This window comes from Bactrocera neohumeralis, chromosome 2 (genome assembly GCF_024586455.1).
Source record: "Bactrocera neohumeralis isolate Rockhampton chromosome 2, APGP_CSIRO_Bneo_wtdbg2-racon-allhic-juicebox.fasta_v2, whole genome shotgun sequence".
In the NCBI taxonomy this organism is placed as follows: Eukaryota; Metazoa; Arthropoda; class Insecta; order Diptera; family Tephritidae; genus Bactrocera; species Bactrocera neohumeralis.
Genome location: NC_065919.1, coordinates 31,959,899 through 31,982,619, shown reverse-complemented (window position 1 = coordinate 31,982,619; position 22,721 = coordinate 31,959,899). Strand labels below are relative to the sequence as shown.

General features: G+C 36.0%; 1 protein-coding gene across 1 annotated transcript; it reads left to right on the top strand.

Annotated features, from left to right (window-relative positions):
* Nucleotides 1–17,013: 17,013 nt before the first annotated feature.
* On the top strand, nt 17,014–18,327 carry LOC126751381 (peptide deformylase, mitochondrial-like; the record flags this gene model as incomplete). Its single annotated transcript, XM_050461597.1, has 2 exons — nt 17,014–17,346; nt 17,397–18,327. Coding segments are annotated over 2 exons (645 nt in total), but the record flags the coding sequence as incomplete, so codon positions are not given.
* Between the last annotated feature and the right edge of the window lie 4,394 nt (nt 18,328–22,721).

The following is a 22,721-nucleotide window of genomic DNA, read 5'->3' as shown; positions in this document are numbered from 1 at the left end:
CAAACATTTTAGGAGTATATTTTGATAAAAGGTTTAATTTCCGGTATCAATGTTTAACCTAAGAAATAACTTAACAAAAAGAGTACACAAAATTATATATTTAACTACAGAGCTTTAATTCTCACTAAAATCGACTACAGTTTACCTATTTTTTGATAGTGCGTAAACTCTAATCTGAAACTGTTGGATTCTCCTTATCATGCAGCGATCCGTCGGAATATAAACGCTTTCCCTACATCACCTACTAAGTGTATCTTGGCGAAATGTGGCCTACCAACAATAAAAGGTAGGGTATACGAACGAACGATGCAACTAATTCCAAAACTGATATTACTCCAAATCCCAGTTTACATAAAACCGTAATTTACGCGTCACGACATAAACGGAACTTCACGACATTTTAGACAAAAACCACTTTTTGCCTTTGTATCAAATTCGGAAAAGACTTAAACATAAGTATATCCGCCCCTAAAGTACAAGAGGGTCAGCAAACAGCCGGAGTGGTTGTTAAAAGAAAGAAACTATCAACATGTTTCTTCACGCCTTCAAAAAGAGCAACACCAGTAATTTAGTATTTCAGAAACTCTTCTTAGAGTTAATGAAAACCTATGAAAAAAACAATTGGACTGCAATTTACACAGACGGGTTCAAAGCGGTAAGTAAAACTTTTGATCTCACCATACCAAATGGAGAATTTTACAGCCGAGGCTTTTGCCGTTTTCAAAGCAGTAGAATATGCGATATATGTAAGTATAGTAAAGGCAATTTGTTAGTTGCTCAGACAGACTTTCTTGTCTATCTGCTGTTTGTAACAGCCGCAACACTGCCTCATTTATCTTGAATATTCCTGACCTGTGCGTTAAATACAGTCATAAAGTTGCACTACTCCGGGTACCAAAAATGTTGGCTACAATAATAGCCACATGACAGAAACGATCTCTGTAATATGCTGGATCGCTACGTTCACGAAATTAAACAGACGGAATGGAAACGTTTGACCATCGGTACTCAACCTTCAATCCCACAAGGACAAAAGTTGTACATCCTAGGAATATATCTCGCCTACAAGCTACCATCTTTACACGTCTAAGGATTGGCCACACACAACTCACACATAAGCACCTTTTTACTGGCAAAGTAAAACCATCTTGCCCTCTCTGCACAAGCACGCTATCACTTCATCACATCTTTAACGAGTGTTCGGCTTTATTAGGCAAAAGCACACTTTTTTTCCAAACTATCAAGAATTATTAAAACTTCCTTCGTTTGCAAATTTTATAAGCATTTATAACTTTATTACCGACTGTAACCTACAAAACAAAATATAACTTTATATACATATATACATACATACATATGTACTTATTTGTTTGTTCAGAGTCGATGGCTTTAATAGCTCGTACTCTCTTTTAAAAAAAGGTTTAATACTTCTTTGTATATTTTTCCTAATAAATAAATTATAAAAATTAAATGAATAACAAGTGAAGTGTCACCCTTTAATTTAAATGTTAGTAATTGTTGCCTAATTGATAGCAGAGAAGCGAAACTTTTACGTTCATATACAAATGTATCTTGTCTAGTTTTCGTCAAGTTTCTTTGGCAGAACTATCGCCATCGGTAAAAGAGTCACTTAAAAATTCAATTAAAATACTTTTGGCAGTTCTTTCTGCTCTAGACTTTTTTTTTAATTTCATAAATGTACAAGAACACAATACGTCATTTCACTTGAGCCGTCGCCTCACCCGAGTCGTTGTTTCACTTGAATCGTTACTTTATTTGAATCGTCATTTCACCCGAAACGTTTAACTTGAATAGTCGTTTCATTCGAATCGTCACTTCACCCGAATCCAAGAATGATAGAATACAAGATTACGACACTAGTTTACAGTTAGTTTTTTTCGGTTTAGCTCTTGACAATTCTTACAAAAACAAATACATTGTTCAACAATTTCGTGACGTAACAGTTTTGCGTTGAGAAGAACAAGCATAGAAATGCATACAAATTGTAAACCGAATAGTAAACACTTTTTGAAATTCCCAAAATAATATTAATTCATTCGTCTTTGCAGGAAAAATTTCAGTGGAATGTTTAGAATATTGTTGCGAGAAAATATGTATATAATTAGTTTTAGGCACATCCACAATAAATAGAGTAACATGTGTGGAAATTGTTCAAATGAAGAAAACCAGTGAAAGTGTACTGTTGTATTTATTTAAATTTCTAAGCATAAATATATTAATTTTTTAAAATCAAATGTGCAGTGGCTTGTTGTAATAATTATTATGCAATTAAAGGATCGAAAACGAGTTTTTTCAGTTTTCCGGCCGATTTAAAAGTTGCCAAAAAATGGGTGTTATTTTGCAAAATAAATGATATATTTAATACTAAATTAATAATTTCACAATTCTTTTATCATATTTTCATACATCTGATACATCTGAACTTATAATATATGTATATATTTATATACAACACAAGAAACGTCTTCTCCATTTGAATCACAACTTAATAGACAATTTTATTATCAATAGGCCGATATATTTCTTTAGAAATGATTCAAATCTTTTCACTCAACAATATTCAATCGCTTCACTAAAACTTTTCATTAAAATCGAAAGAATTAATAATATTTTGCGAATTTACAAAAGTGTTTACTTTTCTGTTTACAATTTACAAGCCATTTGACTGTTTTTCACTCTTGTTCTTCTCAACACGGAACTATGACGTTTCGTAATGGCGGTTGTCGTAATCTTGTATTCTATCATTCTTGCCCGAATCACTTGAATCGTCGTTTCTTTTTATTTTATTTTTATAATTTTTGACGTTGACTGGGCCCATAACCTATAGTATTTAACCTTTAGTTCTTCCAAAGTTTAAATGAAAAACCGATCATCTTTTCTTGTTTTATTATTTGTATTTTTAATTTTCACTTCTGCACAACTAGTCTGTTCTAAGAATTTTTAAAGAATGAATTTAACGAAAAGAACTAAAGAAGAGCAAACCATAAAACTGCTGATCCTGCCACTTGCTCTCTGCTCTGCTGAAGCTGTTAAATGTTTGCATGAAGCAAACCGATGTCACATTTCTTAGAAAGATAGTATGTTGGTTTACTTCAACAATGGGTTTTTCCCAAAATTTGGGCGGTTCCAAGCCCATCGTCCAATTTCGACCCCTGCTTTTATAAAGCCCTCTTGTGTTATCCTAGATGTAAAATTGAATGCCCTGACAGATTTAGTTAGCCACGCCCAAATTTCTAAAATTTTAAGTCCATATGTGCCCCTCACCTCTGCGATCCTATGTACCAAGTTACAGTTTTATCTCTTAATGTTCGGCTTAAAAAAATTGTCAAAATCGGATCATAACTTTCCAGAAACAGACCATAACTTTAGTCCACAGATACCGAATATGTGAACCACACATTTTGACTTTTTACCATATTCCATAAATACATAATATATAAACTTTCGAACTTCTGGTTAACTTAATACTGCCTATAGGCCAACATGTGAATTATGTACATCAATGAACTTCTGAGAAATTTTCTTCATAATAATAATTTACCTTGGTGACTTCTTCTTCTTCTTAATTGGCGTAGACACCGCTTACGCGATTATAGCCGAGTTAACAACAGCGCGCCAGTCGTTTCTTCTTTTTGCTACGTGACGCCAATTGGATATTCCAAGCGAAGCCAGGTCCTTCTCCACTTGGTCCTTCCAACGGAGTGGAGGTCTTCCTCTTCCTCTGCTTCCCCTGGGTACTGCGTCGAATACTTTCAGAGCTGGAGTGTTTTCATCCATCCGGACAACATGACCTAGCCAGCGTAGCCGCTGTCTTTTAATTCGCTGAACTATGTCAATGTCGTCGTATATCTCGTACAGCTCATCGTTGCATCGAATGGACCATAAATCTTTCGCAGAACCTTTCTCTCGAAAACTCGTAACGTCGACTCATCGTCCAAGCCTCTGCACCATATAGCAGGACGGGAATTATGAGCGACTTATAGAGTTTAGCTTTTGTTCGTCGAGAGAGGACTTTACTTTTCAATTGCCTACTTAGTCCGAAGTAACACCTGTTGGCAAGAGCAATCCTGCGTTGGATTTCCAGGCTGACATTGTTGGTGGTGTTAATGCTGGTTCCTAAGTAGACGAAATTATCTACAACTTCAAAGTTATGACTGTCAACAGTGACGTGAGAGCCAAGTCGCAAGTGCGACGACTGTTTGTTTGATGACAGGAGATATTTCGTTTTGCCCTCGTTCACTGCCAGACCTATTTTCTGTGCTTCCTTGTCAAGCCTGGAGAAAGCAGAACTAACGGCGCGGGTGTTGAGGCCGATGATATCAATATCATCGGCATACGCCAGCAGCTGTACACTCTTATAGAAGATGGTCTCTCATCCGAGGCTGGTTATATCGGGTGATTTTTTAAGAGCTTGATAACTTTTTTTAAAAAAAAAACGCATAAAATTTGCAAAATATCATCGGTTCTTTATTTGAAACGTTAGATTGGTTCATGACATTTACTTTTTGAAGATAATTTCATGTAAATGTTGACCGCGGCTGCGTCTTAGGTGGTCCATTCGGAAAGTCCAATTTTGGGCACGTCGAATTTTCAGTGAATGGGCCCTAGAAAAGTTGGCAGAAAATCCGCTTTTTTATCGACAAATTTTGTTCAGCGATGAGGCTCATTTCTGGTTGAATGGCTACGTAAATAAGCAAAATTGCCGCATTTGGGGTGAAGAGCAACCAGAAGCCGTTCAAGAACTGCCCATGCATCCCGAAAAATGCACTGTTTGGTGTGGTTTTTACGCTGGTGGAATCATTGGACCGTATTTTTTCAAAGATGCTGTTGGACGCAACGTTACGGTGAATGGCGATCGCTATCGTTCGATGCTAACAAACTTTTTGTTGCCAAAAATGGAAGAACTGAACTTAGTTGACATGTGGTTTCAACAAGATGGCGCTACATGCCACACAGCTCGCGATTCTATGGCCATTTTGAGGGAAAACTTCGGAGAACAATTCATCTCAAGCAATGGACCCGTAAGTTGGCCACCAAGATCATGCGATTTAACGCCTTTAGACTATTTTTTGTGGGGCTACGTCAAGTCTAAAGTCTACAGAAATAAGCCAGCAACTCTTCCAGCTTTGGAAGACAACATTTCCGAAGAAATTCGGGCTATTCCGGCCGAAATGCTCGAAAAAGTTGCCCAAAATTGGACTTTCCGAATGGACCACCTAAGACGCAGCCGCGGTCAACATTTAAATGAAATTATCTTCAAAAAGTAAATGTCATGAACCAATCTAACGTTTCAAATAAAGAACCGATGAGATTTTGCAAATTTTATGCGTTTTTTTTTTAAAAAAAGTTATCAAGCTCTTAAAAAATCACCCGATAGCTATTCACTGGCGGTGTTTTTTACGTGGCGGGTCCCAAACCCAGCGCACAACCCTATGTAGGGGATGTTTCGCCTTCTCACTTTAGCTCGCCTTCGAACGCATGTTCTTAGGCTACCCAGAGGATACTTGGTGACTAAAATTGATAAAATACGATGTTTATTTCCAAATATGGATAGGTAATTCTGAGAATGGTCCCCATATACATATCTCCTAAAATTTTAAACTTTCGGGAGATTTTATACTGTAAGTATCGTATGCGTAAGTAAGTATGCGGCACCGGTGCACACGCCCTGAGTACTCGTTTGGGCCACGTGCTCACATATCCACACGATTTATATTGGGTTTACATATTATGGGAATGAATCTGTGGCCCCAGAAGAAAGTGAAATTGTGTTTGGCCTGAGCAGTTTAGATACTCAAAATGCGTCAGAGGCGAACAAAATATATGGCTATTTGGTTCAATGAGAACAGGGGGATGGTTTTTTGTAATAGTATTTTTTTCCTTTTAGTATTGAAATTACCCATACAAAAACAATGACAACATTCAAATCTACAACTATGTACTAGAAGGAATGTAATGCTCGTCTCAATAAACATCATCATCGTCTTCTGAGTCACAAAAATCTGACAGATCGGAGAGATCAGCATTCAAAGTTTAATTTTTCTCTTTATCACTAAGTTTTTTCCTTGACATCTTTTATTTTTTCAAATTAACTGAATTAACTCGTCTAAAGCAATAATGAAAGAAAAAAATGTTAAGTGTGCACCGGTGATCACGCGACCACAGTAAGTAGTTTTACTTCCTGGGGCTGCGTGATCACCGGTGCACACACGGAAAATTGATGGAAAAAGTAAACATTTTTGCTTTCTGTTTTCAAATATTTAATAAATGGACATAAATATAATGATATCAGAAAAAAAAATTTTTGATCCGATTGAGTAAATCACGATTTTGGGGCTTTGCGCGAGATGTGTTAAGATAATTTAGTAATTTAAAAGTGAAAATGCATAAAATTGATCAACGAAAGCTGGTGTATTTCGTTGATCATAGACTCATAGACTACATACATACATACATATGTATGTATAAAGATTTTCGTTATTCTAGCAGGCTTTATGATCTACATATTCGGACCGTGTGAGTTAAATGCAATAAATTGCATGGAAACATGTGCTGTGTATACTTAAGTAATGCCAAAAGTTAATGCAATCAGTCCTAATCCTGTTCTAATCCCACCTGACGTCAATCAACAAGTATAAAATTTAAATGAAATTAAGATCGATTTCAAAATAAATATTTCGGACACGATTCGAAATATTTTACTGACACTAAGTGAGCCTATGATTTACTATATACTATAAGTTAATAAGAAGATGGAGGATGGAGTCATGTGTAGAAGTTCACGCAAGTGAGGAAAGTTCTCTGATCGCCATTCACTTGGGAGTGGCCAGAAACGATTCTTTTACATATGACTCAAGCAGCTCACGACTTCCGGTCTTTGACCAAGTATCCTCTGGGTATTCTAAGAACATCTGTTTGAAGGCGAAATATCCCCTCCGCAGGGTTGTGCGTTGTGTTTGGGTCAAGCCACGTAAAAAATCATACCAATGAAAAGGAGCAACAGGCATCGGATGAGTGACCCCCCCCCCCTTTTGATGACGACCATGCGAACAAAATAAGGACTACGAAATGAGGGCATGCACCTGGAATGTCCGGACCCTTAATTGGGAACCAGCTGCCCAGCTGGTTGATGTCCTCGTGAAAATAAAGGCAGACATCACCGCCGTCCAAGAAATGCGATGGACGGGACAAGGACAGAGACGAGTAGGTCCTTGTGGCATTTACTACAGTGGCCATATAAAGGAGTGCAGGTTTGGTGTGGGATTCGTGGTGGGAGAGGGACTCCGTCGCCGAGTACTATCATTCACTCCGGTGAAGGAACGTCTAGCCACAATCCGCATCAAAGCGATGTTCTTCAACATATCACTGATTTGCGCCCACGCCCCGACGGAAGAGAAGGACGATTTTTTTGTTATGGTTTTATATCAACCTTAGTAAGATGAAGAAAGTTAATTAACTTTAATGTATAAAGTTAATGATTTGAAGCAACTTGATATGGATTTCTAAATGTGTATTTGCAAGAAAATCGGTTTTATACCTAAACGTAAAATTATGGAATTTTTCCAAACGCACTGCCGTTATGGTTTTATATCAACCTTAGTAAGATGAAGAAAGTTAATTAACTTTAATGTGTAAAGTGGAGCGCGCTTATGAGAGCTGCCCCCGCCACGATGTCAAAATCGTGCTTGGCGACTTTAACGCCAGGGTGGGCAAAGAAGGTATATTTGGCACTACGGTCGGTAAATTCAGCCTCCACGACGAAACATCCCCAAATGGGTTGAGGCTGATTGACTTCGCCGGGGCTCGAAATATGGTTATCTGTGGTACTAGATTCCAGCACAAGAAGATACATCAAGCTACCTGTCTGTCTCCGGATCGAAAAGCCATCAACCAGATCGATCATGTTGTGATAGACGGAAGACACGTCTCCAGTGTTCTAGACGTGCGTACGCTCCGAGGTCCTAACATCGACTCGGACCACTATCTTGTTGCAGCCAAGATTCGCACCCGCCTCTGTGCAGCAAAAACGCACGTCAGCAAACACACGGAAGGTTCGACGTCGAGAAGCTGCAATCTCAACAGACAGCCGAACGATTTGCTACTCGGCTTGCACTCCTGCTCTCTGAGAGCACTCGTCAACAATTCGGTATAAGGGAACGGTGGAACGGCATTTCAAACTCCTTACGTACAGCTGCAACCGAAACCATTGGTTTCCGGAAAAGTGCAAAAGAATAGCTGGTACGACGAGGAGTGCCGTGTCGCAGCGGAGACAAAATAGACTGCCTACCTCGCAACGTTACGATCGACCACTACACGTGCGGGATGGGATAGATACCGAGAGTTGAAGAGGGAGGCGAGACGCATTTGCAGGCAGAAAAAGAAATAGGCCGAAATGCGTAAGTACGAAGAGCTTGATAAGCTGGCCGACAGAAGAAATGCTCAAAAATTCTAGGAACAAATGCGGCGGCTTACAGAAGGTTTCAAAACCGAAGCATACTCTTATAGATCCCCCAAAGGTGATCTAGTGACCGATGCCCAGAGCATACTTATATATGGAGGGAACACATCTCCAGCCTGCTGAATGGCAGTGAATGCACAACGCCAGGAGAAGGCGAACCCGATTCCCCAATCGATAACAATGGAGCAGACGTTCCATTGCCCGACCATGAAGAAGTTCGAATAGCAATTGCCGCCTGAAGAACAACAAAGCGGCAGGGGCCGACGGATTGCCGGCCGAGCTATTCAAACACGGCGGCGAAGAACTGAAAATCTTGGAAAATACCCGTTAGAAGAAAATCGACACACACCACCTCTTCGTCGATTTCAAAGCTGCCTTTGACAGCACGAAAACGAGCTGCCTTTATGCCGCGATGTCTGAATTTGGTATCCCCGCAAAACTAATACGGCTGTGTAAACTGACGTTGAGCAACACGAAAAGCTCCGTCAGGATCGGGAAGGACCTCTCCGAGCCGTTCGATACCAAACGAGGTTTCAGACAAGGCGACTCCCTATCGTGCGACTTCTTCAACCTGCTTCTGGAGAAAATAGTTCGAGCAGCAGAACTAAATAGAGAAGGTACCATCTTCTATAAGAGTGTACAGCTGCTAGCGTATGTCGATGATATTGATATCATCGCCCTCAACACCCGCGCCGTTAGTTCTGCTTTCTCCAGGCTTGACAAGGAAGCACAGAAAATAGGTCTGGCAGTGAACGAGGGCAAAACGAAATATCTCCTGTCATCAAACAAACAGTCGTCGCACTCGCGACTTGGCTCTCACGTCACTGTTGACAGTCATAACTTTGAAGTTGTAGATAATTTCGTCTACTTAGGAACCAGCATTAACACCACCAACAATGTCAGCCTGGAAATCCAACGCAGGATTGCTCTTGCCAACAGGTGTTACTTCGGACTGAGTAGGTAATTGAAAAGTAAAGTCCTCTCTCGACGAACAAGAGCCAAACTCTATAAGTCGCTCATAATTCCCGTCCTGCTATATGGTGCAGAGGCTTGGACGATGAGTCGACGTTACGAGTTTTCGAGAGAAAGGTTCTGCGAAAGATTTATGGTCCATTCGATGCAACGATGAGCTGTACGAGATATACGAGGACATAGCCAATTAAGAAGAAGATTAAGATATTATATAAAATATGAGTATAGTCCTATCACAATTTCATGAAATAAAGAATTTTCAATTCATATACACAAAGTTCCTCATTTGTTTATATCGATCCTCGTCATGCTCAAGCTTACTGACCCAAACACTTCGACTATTCAGGAGATTAAACAGTGCAATTTAATTCAAAAACATTTCGAAGTTTTGAAAATTTATTTTTACCCATTAAGATAACATTACTTTACTTAATACTGTAATTTTTAGGGCATAATTCTGATTTCTCTGGCGCCGCAATCTGAAGGTACCGTTGGATTAAAAAATATAAAGAGTTATAGGTACCGTAAACGCTTAGTTTACGAGATATTCGACTTTAAAGTTTAAGAATTCCCAAAATTCTAACAATTCAACAAGCTATTTCACTACATTTAACACACTTTATGCACACTTTTCACTTCAAATTCATTTAATTAAACTATAAACATTTAAACAAATTCACAATTTACACTTTTTGCAGATTTTATAAGTAAGAAATTTATATTTTAAAAATTTCCTTTTACACTCGTAGTGAGCATCATTTATGTGCTAACAAATATGAGAAAATGAAGCGCTGCCATATGATAATAAGCAAATATAAGTATGTATGTAATTCGCTGATTTTCTCTTTTTCGCTATAATTCCTCTTTCTTTATTTAGCAATCTTAGTTCTAATAAAAGCAAGCGTCTATAAATTATATTTCAAATTACAATGAGTATAAACAAACTTTCCATGCTTATGGATGTTTTCTTATTTAAGGGGTCCCGGTGGTCTAGAATTTTCAAAAAATCGATTTTCAATAGTTCGAAAGTATTGTCCTTTAAGAATATACTGTAAAATTTTTGGAAGAATATTCACAATAGGGGTATTCTCTTGCTCTTGCAAAACCCGGTGCACGGTGCAAGAATTGCAGATTTACAACGGCACAACAACAAACACACGCAGAAAAATATTTGCAAGGGCTATAAAATATGTCAGACCAAAACCTATGTATATTTGCGTGCAATGTCACGCAAAAATATAATTGCAACCCTGTTGTAGTTGCCATTTTACATAAAGACATATTACGTCGTTAAATTATTGAGGAAGATAAGTTTTAAATGGATTTTATTATTTCTATTTAAATTTTAAAGATTTGTTACAGTTTTTTTTCTTAAAAATGTATGCAGAAGGTGCGCCAATTCACAATAGCCATGCTTAATAGTCATTCACAACAAATTGACCGAATTAGCCATTCATATATCACTAGATTCTGCAATGGGTGCTCTCGTGCTCTTGTATATTTCGGTATAGTATTTTTGCAATCTGCAATTCTCTTGCTCGAATACCCCTATTATTTTAGCTTCTACAGCCGTTTTAGCAGGTAGCGCGCGGTCGAGGGGCTCAATGAATGGATGCTTTGTACGTCATTTATCTCAAAACTACTTTTTTCGGCATGCCGTTGATAAAAAAAAAAAAAAAACTGTCCATCTGAATCACTTGAAATTTTAATATGGTGTTTATAAGATCAATATCTATCGCTGGGACTACGATCAAATTTTAATTTTAAGAACTTCGATTTTTTTTCGATCTAAAACTGGTCCAAAAGTTGCTGTTTTCAGAATCTGAACTTCAAAAGCGCAAAATTTTTTTAATTTTCAATTTTTTTTTGGTTGTAGTCCCACCGATAGCTGCACTCCTACTGATTAATAATTTATTTGGTTTTTATGTTTTAGATTTTCTGAAGAGTCAAAATCAACAACGGCACCGGGAGTCATTTTTGAAGATAGCTTTTTTTGGACGTCATTTTTAAGATTGTTAAAAATTTATTTTATTTAAAAAATATATATATTTTTGTACTTTTCATAAGTGTATAAATAAACTGTAAAAATTTTAAATCATTGCTCTTTTTTTAAACCTTGAAAAAAAATCAGAAAACACCCTTAATTTGGAGGTTATAGACCACCGGGACCCCTTAAATTTAATAAAAAGCTAAGTAATATTAAATAATAATATTACGTTTGTTACGTAACTTAGATTTTTACTACGCAAATGTACTTCAGTCACCCTCGGCATTGGCTCGACCAGGGTTATTTTTTTAAAGCGCGGTCGAATTACTACGCACCGTCGAGTTTTACTGTCATCGTAACCGGTTGCTTTTCGCTCTGTGCTTATTGAGTTTGTTAAAACGGTATAACGGTTGGTCTGCGTTTATATTACGCTCGTGCTTTGTTTGTGAATTAATTTTTTATCGTTTTATATCTTTTCAATCACTTAATTTCTTAATTTGTTAAACTAAAATTCGCGTTTACTATGGCCCCTGGGGCCACCAAATTAGGGGATAATAGGTTTTCCCTATTATCTCCAATAATGAAAAAGAAAAGAAAAAAACCAAATCCGATCCCGTTAGACCAATTTCCAGAATTACCAGTCTCAAACACGGATGATCCAAAATTTTTGGTCATGTCATCGCTGGACGACAACAAGCCACTTAATTCGTCATCATGCTTCGCTACGTATAAAGGTATTCAAGCAATCAGTAAGGAAGTAAGTAAAGTTACTGAGCTACGTGATGGTAGCCTACTGCTCTTTGTAAATAACAACAAAACAGCTAGCAAATTTCTTTCTGCAAAAATTTTACCTGGCGGAGGTCATATCAATGTCAAGCTTCATAATACTTTGAATACGGTTAAAGGCACCATATACGCCCCATTCCTGAATAACTTATCAGAAGAAGATATTGTTGATGGTCTAAAGGAGCAGGGTGTTTCTGCTGTACATAAGTTTTCACGAATTGCTGACGGCTCCCGTAATCCTACGGGTGTAGTTTTATTAACTTTTGATAAATACAAACTTCCTGAAAGAATTGATGTTGCCTGGAGGAACCTCACTGTCCGTCCGTATTACCCTAATCCTATGCGTTGTAAGCAATGTCAATTAATTGGCCACACAGCAAAATACTGCCGTAATTCACCTTCTTGTGTCTCATGCAACCTCCCTTCCGATCATACCTCACCTACTGAATGTAAGAGAATAATGTGTGCAAATTGCTCGGGCGACCACCCGGCATCATCTAATACTTGCCCTAAATATCAACAATCCAAAGAAATATTAAAAATTAAAACTATTTATAAATGTAGTATGCGTGAAGCTGTTACCAAGTATAAAATTCAATTTTCTCATACAACTTCTAATGCAAACTCTTTTGCCTCTATAGCTAAAATTTCTAACAATACTAATCAAATCAATAATGAAACAACACCTAATAACAAATCCAACAATCCTACCAAAACTAATCTAACAACAACTACAGACATCAATTCATCTAAACAATCCCTTCCAACCCATCCTACCTCCTCTTCTGCCACTTCTCCTTCCCCTCTCTTTTCCCCTTTATCCATCTCTGACTCTCCTCTCAATATCCTTTCCTCCTGTCCTATCACACCCTCCCCCACCCTCTCCTGCTCGCAAGATCCTCTTGCATTACCCAATTTTCCTTCTTACAATGAAGACATTTAGTTTAAATAAAATATTCGTAGCTTAACTTTTTTCTTTTATAAGTTTACATATGATATGATTACACTTCTTCAATGGAACATTAACGGTTATGTTAATAATTATATTAACTTAGAGTTACTTATGGGATCGTACAATCCATCTATTATCCTGTTGAATGAAACTCACCTATCTTATAATGCCTCAGCTTTTACCCCTAGGGCTTATGTGGGATATTTTATTAATCTCCCACATAACACCACCAACAAGCAGGGAGTTGCCATCCTAGTTAAAAGAAATCTACCTCACGTATTACTTCCCATACCCCTTTCAATTTTTTCTTCTGTAGCTATTGAGATCCTCGCCCCCTATAAAATTTCAATCATCTGTGCTTATTCCCCTCCTGATCAATCATTTTCTACTACTGAATTTTTAAATCTTATTCCTTCCGGTTCAAATCCTTTTATCTTGTGTGGTGACTTCAATGCTTGGAGTCCCCTTTGGGGCTCTGCTTCGGCTAACTCCAAGGGACGTAGCATTGAGGATGCCTTACTAAGATCCAACTGCATTGTTTTAAATGATGGTTCCCCCACCCATTTTTCCACTCACTCTACCTTCACTAATATTGATCTTTCCATATGTTCTGCCTCCCTCTCCTCAAAAATATCTTGGTGTTGTATTGATGATCTCCATGGCAGTGATCATTTTCCCATCCTTTCCAAAATATCTACTTCTCGCCCTCATTCATTTTTTAAGCCCAGGATTCGGTTTAAAACTGATTCGGCTGATTGGGATAGGTTTGAAGAAGCCTGTTTTTCGCATTCACGTTATTTCCCCTTTTCTTCCAATATAAATCAAGAGGCTTCTAGAATCCAAAAAATTATACGTTCTGCTTCTAACTATTCTTTTCCCCTTTCTTCTTCTAAACCAGTCAAGCTTGCTCCTCTTTGGTGGAATAATGAGCTTTCTGCACTAAGAAATCTGAAACAGAACGCATGGCATCAATTTAAACGTTTACGTTCTAGTGCAAACTTAATAGCTTACAAAAAATCCAATGCACTTTTTCGCCATAAAGCTAAGGCAGCTAAGGTTCATTGTTTCCAAGAATTTACGAATAATATCACTTCTTCTTCGGATTCTAGAAAAATCTGGACTGATATGAAAAGACTGGCTGGTTTATCACCTTCTTCTCCTATCACTTATTTAAATACTCCTCGGGGCACTCTACTATATCCCAAAGATATAGCCTTAGAGTTTGCCACCCACTTTTCCAATATTTCTTTGGACTCCAATTTCTCTTCTGATTTTTCCTCTAGTAAACTTTCTTCTCTTTGCTCTCCTTACCTTCCTCCTTCCACCTTATCTCAATCAGCTGAATATTTAGATGCCGATATATCTGAACTTGATTTTAATTTAGCCCTCTCGTCAGTCAAGGGCAAAACTCCTGGCATTGATAAAATCTCTTACCTTATCATCAAGCACCTTCCTCCATTCCTTATATCCCGTCTAGTCAAACTTTACAATAGTATTTTTCTCAGTGGCAACTACCCTGTCCTCTGGAAGACTAGCGCGATTATTCCTATTTTAAAACCTGGTAAACCTCCTGGTGTGGTCAGCAGTTATCGTCCCATTTCCCTTCTTCCTTGCCTTGGTAAATTGATTGAAAAGATTATTGCTACTAGACTCGCCTGGTATGCTCAATCTAATAATCTCATTTCGCACAACCAAGTTGCGTTCAAGAGGGGGCAGGGTACGTTGGATGCTCTCCTGCACCTTGATCACTTTATCTCTGATACTCTGTCCCACAAAAATCATGTTTCTATTCTTTCTTTAGATTTCCTAAAAGCATTTGACAGGATTGGGATTCATGTAGTGTTAAGACAGCTTAGTAGGTGGAGAGTGGGTTCTCGTATTTTTAACTTTGTCAAATCTTTCCTATCCAACCGTAAATTAAGTGTTATCATATCCAATGTTTCATCCTCTGTTCTACCATTAGATAATGGTACCCCACAAGGGTCACCGCTCTCGGTGATCCTATTTACTATTGCATTTGATGAAATCAGTACCATTCTATCAGATTTTGTTACTATCCGGCATCAGATTTATGCTGATGATTTAATTTTATTCTCAAAAACTTCAAATTTGACTTCAGTAACAATTACTTTCTCTGAAATTTTATTGCGTCTTTCTCGTTGGTCCTCTACTTCAGGCACATCAATATCTTTTCCTAAATCGAAACTTTTTCATATTTGTAAAAAACATCAATGTACTATCCCAACGCTCACATTTGATAATACAAACATTTTGTGTACAGATAGTATTAAGTTCCTTGGTATTGTATTAGACTCTAAGTATACATTTAAGAAACATTGTCAGTATATAAGAAAAAGACTTTTTGTTAATTTAAATATTATTAAATACCTCTCATGTAAGCGCTCACTCATCGGCTCGGCTTTACTGGTCAACGTCACTAAAGCCCTCATCTCATCTGTAATTAATTATGGCTTGGAAATTTATGGACATCATTCTAAGAATCATCTAAAGATGCTTGCTGCGCCCTATCATTCTTCAGTTCGTTGTTCTCTTCGAGTGTTTCCAACATCGCCAATTAAAAACATACTGACGGAAGCTGGCCTACCTTCTCTAAAAGATGCAGTGGAAGATAGCTTAAATAAGCTTTATTCAAAACTCATACTCAGCACGAACTTTACTATAAAAAAGGACTTTCAATCATCACTTTGCAGAAAGAGGTCTCCTAAAATACCGTCTTCTATTTTTAAAAGTGCTTTGTTTGCTAAAACCAATGAGTTGCCGCTTAAAATATTGCTGCCTTGCAGTAAATATATTCCACCGTGGAAAGTAAATGAATCTTCTTTCATTAGTGATCTTACTTTTCTTCGCAAATCCATCACTCCAAGCACTGTGTATAAATCTCGATTTTTGGAATTATCTGCGCACTTCAAATCTTTTGGTTGGCAGTTTATATATACTGATGGCTCCAAATCGTCGCATACATCTTTTGCTGTAGTTGATGATAACCAACAAAGAATATCGTATGGTTTATTATTTCCATTTTGTTCAATTTTTACCGCTGAAGCTACGGGTATTCTCAAAGCTGTCCAGTATGCCCAACAAAACCTTGGTAAATTCATCATCTGTACAGATAGTCTATCGTGTTTTCAAGCTTTAAAAAACCGCAGTAACTACAATGACGTCATTATTGGCATTAGATCGCTGTTGTTTTCGTTAGCACATAGACTAAAAATAATGTGGATACCCGGTCACTCTGGAATCATTGGAAATACTTTTGCGGACTCGGTGGCTAAGGAGGTGTGCATCACTCCAACAACTACATCTGCCTTGTTTGTTAAGAGTGATATAAAACGGCTTATTATTCAACAAAGATCCACTAAATTGGCGCTTGATTGGATGAATTACAGACACCACTACTCTAAAATAAATTCAAATCGTATCAAACCATCCTTTCCGTCATCGCTTTCATCTAATTATATCATTCCATATATCAGACTTCGCATTGGCCACTCCATTATCACACACGCTCACATACTAAATGGCACTCAGATCAACCAATGCCCATTTTGTGATTCAGATTTAAATCTATTGCATCTTCTGCAACATTGTCCAGCACTTCAAACTCATAGACTGTCAAACTTCAATAATACTGATCCAATAATTTTATTGATGGATCCCTCAAGCAACAACATTTCGAAAATCTACAACTTTTTGAAAGACAGCGACCTTCTTCGACGCATATAACATAACCAGTCGGCCGATAGCCCATGATGCTAGTGCTGCGTATTTTCTTAAGTTTGTATAATAATTGTATTATTATGTAAGCTTTTATAAAATAAAAAGGAGAAAACCTTTCGAAAACTTTACCAAGAGTTTTGGACGCCCAAGTCTATACGTAATCCTCCTTATGAGCATTTCACACAAATTGGGGATCCAGTTTTACGCACAAAAGCTGCAGAAGTGCCTGGAGACCTTATTAACAGTAAAGAGGTAGAACATATTGTTGAAAAAATGATCAAAGTATTACGAAAGTTCGATTGCGTTGGCGTTGCAGCACCACAAATTGGAATTTCGCTTCGAATCATTGTGATGGAGTTTCGAGAAGGATTAATAGACATATTGCCAAAACCTGTTTACGAAGCGAGAAAGATGTCTACACTACCACTAACAGTAATATGTGATATAATTTAAAAATTTGCAATTAATGAATTATTTACCAGGTTGTAATAAATCCAACATTGACTGTAACTAACTACGAAAAGCATAAACATCCGGAAGGTTGTATGAGTGTTCGAGGTTATTCTGCAGAAGTGGAACGTTTTCATTCAGTTATGTTAAAAGGAAAAAATTTCAACGGCGTAGAAAATAAAGTTGAATTAAGTGGTTGGAACGCAAGAATAGCGCAACATGAAATGGACCACTTGGACGGAAAACTTTATACTGATCGCATGGATAGTTCAACTTTTATTTGTACATGCTGGGAGACAGTTAATGCTAAAAGTGGGCGTGTTGAGATACCTTTTTATAAATAAGTTTTTATATATGTATGTACTTATATGGGCAAAGCTTGCCTCCACACTTAAATTTTTTGTCGGACTTTTTCGTTCGTTCGAAATTGTCTTCTATTTCGTTTTTTTATGTTTTAGTAAGAATAAGTAAACTAAATTATGTTATCTAATTATAATTATAGTTTTTTAATTTATTACGTTTAATGAGTAAAACACAAACTAGCTTTTCTGTGCTTATACAAGTTAAAAACGTAATTATTTATTTTCCAATTTATTTCGAATGTTAATATTTTCACGTTTACTTTACATCTCGCGTAACTAAAGCCCAAACATATACTTCGCAGCTTTTCTATGTTGGTGCAGCAACATCTTATTTGTGGCTACCTTTACAAGAGGTAAAATATCCTTCTTGCTATGCGATCTTACTCTTCAGGCGATCATGCTGTGAGCAGCTTTATTTTTTCATCGCATGCCGGTCTTTTATATTTCGAGCTAATTTTGTAAAGCACACAAACTTTCAAACGATTTACAAAACAAATTCATGGGAAATCTTCATAGAAATTATTTATAAATGCAAAAATATATTTTTTTGCAAAATTACCTTAAAATTAGAATAACAAAAAAATAAAAAGTACTGTTAACATGGAAATGCATTTTCACTATACAATGCGAGGCATTCTGTAGCTGAAAAAAAATTTTAATCAAGCTATAGCCAAAATATATAAAATTGCAAATTCAAATTAATTGCCCGTTGTGTACAGTGAGTAACAGAGTAAAAAATTTTTGCACATATAATAGAGGTAATATTTACGCGATTTTACAGTTCTGTTCCGATTTTGACCATTTTAAGCCATTATATACATATGTACATATATGACTTTAAAGGTACTATGTGTGGAAAGTCTTACCTCGATATTTTTATTGATGCCTGATTTGTAAACTGGGAAGACTGGAAAGTAAAAGAATCCGATGGAATTTGTAATTGTTTTATATAGGAAGTGGGCGTGGTAGTTTCCGGCTCCTATACAGCCTCCTCGTAGTGAGTTATGTATATGGATTTGAAATTTGTGTATTCCTATATCCCTGCGGATTTTTTCTTTAAATGTGAACGTTTACTTAAAAAGGCATGTAAAATTGTATTATTTAAAGTAATGGCGATTTGAGGCTATAATATATTTCCATTTTTCTGAATTTGATGAATAGTTTCACCCGGTTTGAAAAGCTCATTATACAGCACGCGCTTCTGATCCCACCAAAAACAGAGAATTACATTGACGTCATGGGTATTCCGATTTATAGTTGAAATGGCTGGTTAGACAGGTTTCACATATGTATTTTTTTGTGTTTCAGGCACAAAGGTTCGACATATTAGTTGTTTACGCCTCAGATGAATAACAGATACTGAACAAGTATGGAAGGGCTAATTTCGGATGTAACCAAAAATTTCATACTCTTGCAACTTACAAGGACCAAAGCTGGAAATACCTTCTGGTGTTGACATAGCTATTAAAAAAAATTTGCGAGAGAATTCAACATTCATTATTCGATCACCTTTGGTGTTTTATTAAGTTATATTATGTGTATTTTTGTTTAATAAATATATTTTACTTCCCGTCAGAAAAATTATATTAAAATCACCCTCAAATAAGTAATACATATCTGGCATAAACTTAACCAAAGAGACAAAATTTAATATATTGAGTTGATCTGCAAAACGTCCACCAGAAGATGGAAATTGATGATCTTGACCATATATACGGCATAAAGCTAACCGGAAGTTTCAAAATATTTTAATATATAAAGGGGAGATGGGTGGAGTATTGCCTTTATCTATTTTTGGCATTACTACATATTATTAACAGAAACAGATGCTCTCTGAGTTTCAGTAAGGTACTAACATACCTTCAACAATATACCATATAAGGTGTAAAGTCAACCGGGTGTTTGTTTCCTGATTTTGGTTATACATATATTCTGAGGGCTAGTACAAGTTTTCAGCCGGTTTTATCCAATTTCAGCACATATGTAGATGCTTCCTTAGGAGAAAAATAAGTCCACTTAATATAATTAAAATAATTCACATTTTGGCCGATATATGGGGTATACCGACAGCCGGAAGTTTGAAAATTTGTCTATTAGGTATATGGGGACTTGGGGAAGTATCAATCCAATGCAAGCCTTTTTTGTTACACAGTTCTCTCTTAATTTCAATTATATATCTCACACATTGGCCGATATTTTCAGCAAAAGAATGGGCGTTATTATCACCAAATTTCACTTGAATATTATCAAGCTGTCGCAAGAGCTGCCAAAATGATTAAATTAATGTAATTAGGAAGGAACCACAAATAGTGACCCGATCCTGTGGGAAATAGTTACCCGATTTTACCCCTTTTTTCACAAGGTGACATCTCTCAGAATTTCAATAATATACCGCAGAGTTTTACAAATATTTTCGCTAATACATCAACTATAGGCACTGTATAAGTAGACTAAAATGTTCGGTTATACCCGAACATAGGACGTCCTTATGTATTTTTCTATAAATATATTAAAAACGAATATTGTTCTTGGACCCTTTTTAGGAAACCATCGCGATTGATGTACCCTAACATGTATTTATACAAGGTTTTAGATTATGAATTAAGGGGCACATCTGAGGTGAAAATTCGAAAAAATATCTTTTTTTGTTTTTGCTTTTTTTGGCTGCAGCTGTAACTCGAAAACAAATCATCCTAAAGTTTTGATTTTTTATAACGCTTTTATTAGCTTCACCTGTATACAAGGAGTAATACATTTTTGTTCATACTCGAATGCTGGTCCTTTACTCTGGTTGATTTTGTCAGTTTAATTTGGGTTATTTTTCCCATACAATGACATTGGAGCCAAAAATTATTTAATTTTTGGGCAAAATTTTACATTTTTTTAAGTGTGCAACTTAAATTTAGATAAATTTTTTTTTTTTTTTATTCAAGTTAAATTTACAATCTGTCTTAATGTTAATAGACAATAAGTAAATGTGCTGTTAAGGTACAAACAAATTGTGAGTGTTACTTCATTAAGTGACCCTCTGTTTAGTGACAGTATAATAAAAATAAAAATCCAAACGACATACATACTAATTTACATAATTATTTGCTATTTTCTTATGTTAAAATAACATAATCATACACTAGTTTGTGCTAAAGTTATGTATTTACATTACGTGCATGCGTGCTGGTTTACAAGTTTAATATGTCTTTTCTTTTTAACCTTGTTGTAGTGGGTGCCTGTAGTAATGCCACTGCTAAAGGATTGGGATGGATCTCTAACCTGATTTTGTATCTTTCACTAAACTTTTTTATTTCATCTTTCACTTTGCATATTTTTAAATCTCTGTGAATAGTATGATTTGAAACATACCATGGAGCTTTTGTAATTGACCTGAGAGTTTTTGATTGAACGAGCTGTATTATTTCAATATAAATAAAAAAATAATAACAAAAATTTTATATAATTTATTGGATTTTTACCTTGTGGAAATATGTGTACTACATTACTCTGAATTTCTATCTGATAACTGCTTGTAATTTATACTATATATTGGTTAAATGGAAACTTCTGCATTGAACTTTATAGGTATTTTGTTATAACATTTGGGAAAGATCACTTTCTCGTGAGACACAAAACGCGATTGAAAAACGAAAATATTTTAAATAATAATAGTGTTAAAGTTATTAACGCAAGTGCCTTTGGCCATACATATGCTACATATACAATTTGAAATTTTTTTTTATTCTGTAGTTAATAATATAATGGTAAAAACAAAGAATCCATAACTATTTATTTGAAAACATTTAAGTAATACATAAAACAAGACCAAATGTCGTCAGTATAGTAATTCACCTAAAAAGAAGTGAACTTGTCACATGTGGAAATGGCAAACATTTTTAAAATTTTTCTTTCATAGATTGTTTTTTCATATGAAAAATTTTGGGAGTATATGAGTAATGTGAAACTACCTAACGTATCTATGACGACATGATAAACTACAGTAACTGTGCATTCAGAGTGAAATCTGAGTGAATTATGTATATCTGACTGAAATCTGTATTTAACTGATATACAGATTTCAGTCAGATATACATAAGTATGTACATAATATGTTATATAAGTCTGATCCACAATATTAAATATTCTGCATAAAACTTGTTAGAACAACGAAAATTATTATAAGTTGTATTTAGGAGTTGGGGGTAGTATTCAATAAGATATAGAACTGTAATTTGACAGAGGGGATGGCAATAGCAAAGGACACTTGTATAACTCGCACATTGGCCAATATATGTAGTATAAAGTCAGCCGAATTCTACCCATATTATTTTCAGATAAGGATTCTCTTAGTTTCTGTAATATATCTCAGAGATTAACCTATATTTTTGATAAAAAGTTCGCAATAAAAATTGGGGTCTATACATTCAATGCCTTGCGGTTTGAATAATTTTATCCAACAGTTTTCGTCTGATATGTGAATTTTTAATTATAAGGTTTAGCCCGATAAATTCGTTGGTGCTTAGTTTGAATATTGGAAAGTGAAAGAATCAGATGGAATTCAAAATTGTGTTATATCAGAAGTATGCGTGATTGCAGTCCGATTTCACCCATTTTCGCACTGTAATATAATAATATCAAATTAATGTTAGTGTCGAATATAGTTGATATTAAACCTTTTAAGAGCCAAAAAACTAATATATGTAATAACATAATGCTAGAGTATATTGAAAATTAGTAAAAAATGTTCTTGTCCTCTCTGCTTGTAATCATGATATGAGGTCTACTGACCTTAGGATGTAGGTTGACTTTATTGGAGAAACAAAATAACTTTTATAAAACGGAATGACCTTTGTAGAGTTGGCAACTAGTTCATTTCAGTTCATATTTTAACAATTTGTTTGTGTAATTAAATTTCAATTGGAAGCGGTTACATACCCAATATGCCCTTTATGAAAGAAATTCCTCCTATTTTCAACTTTTGAGATGGATACACTAATTCTCCCC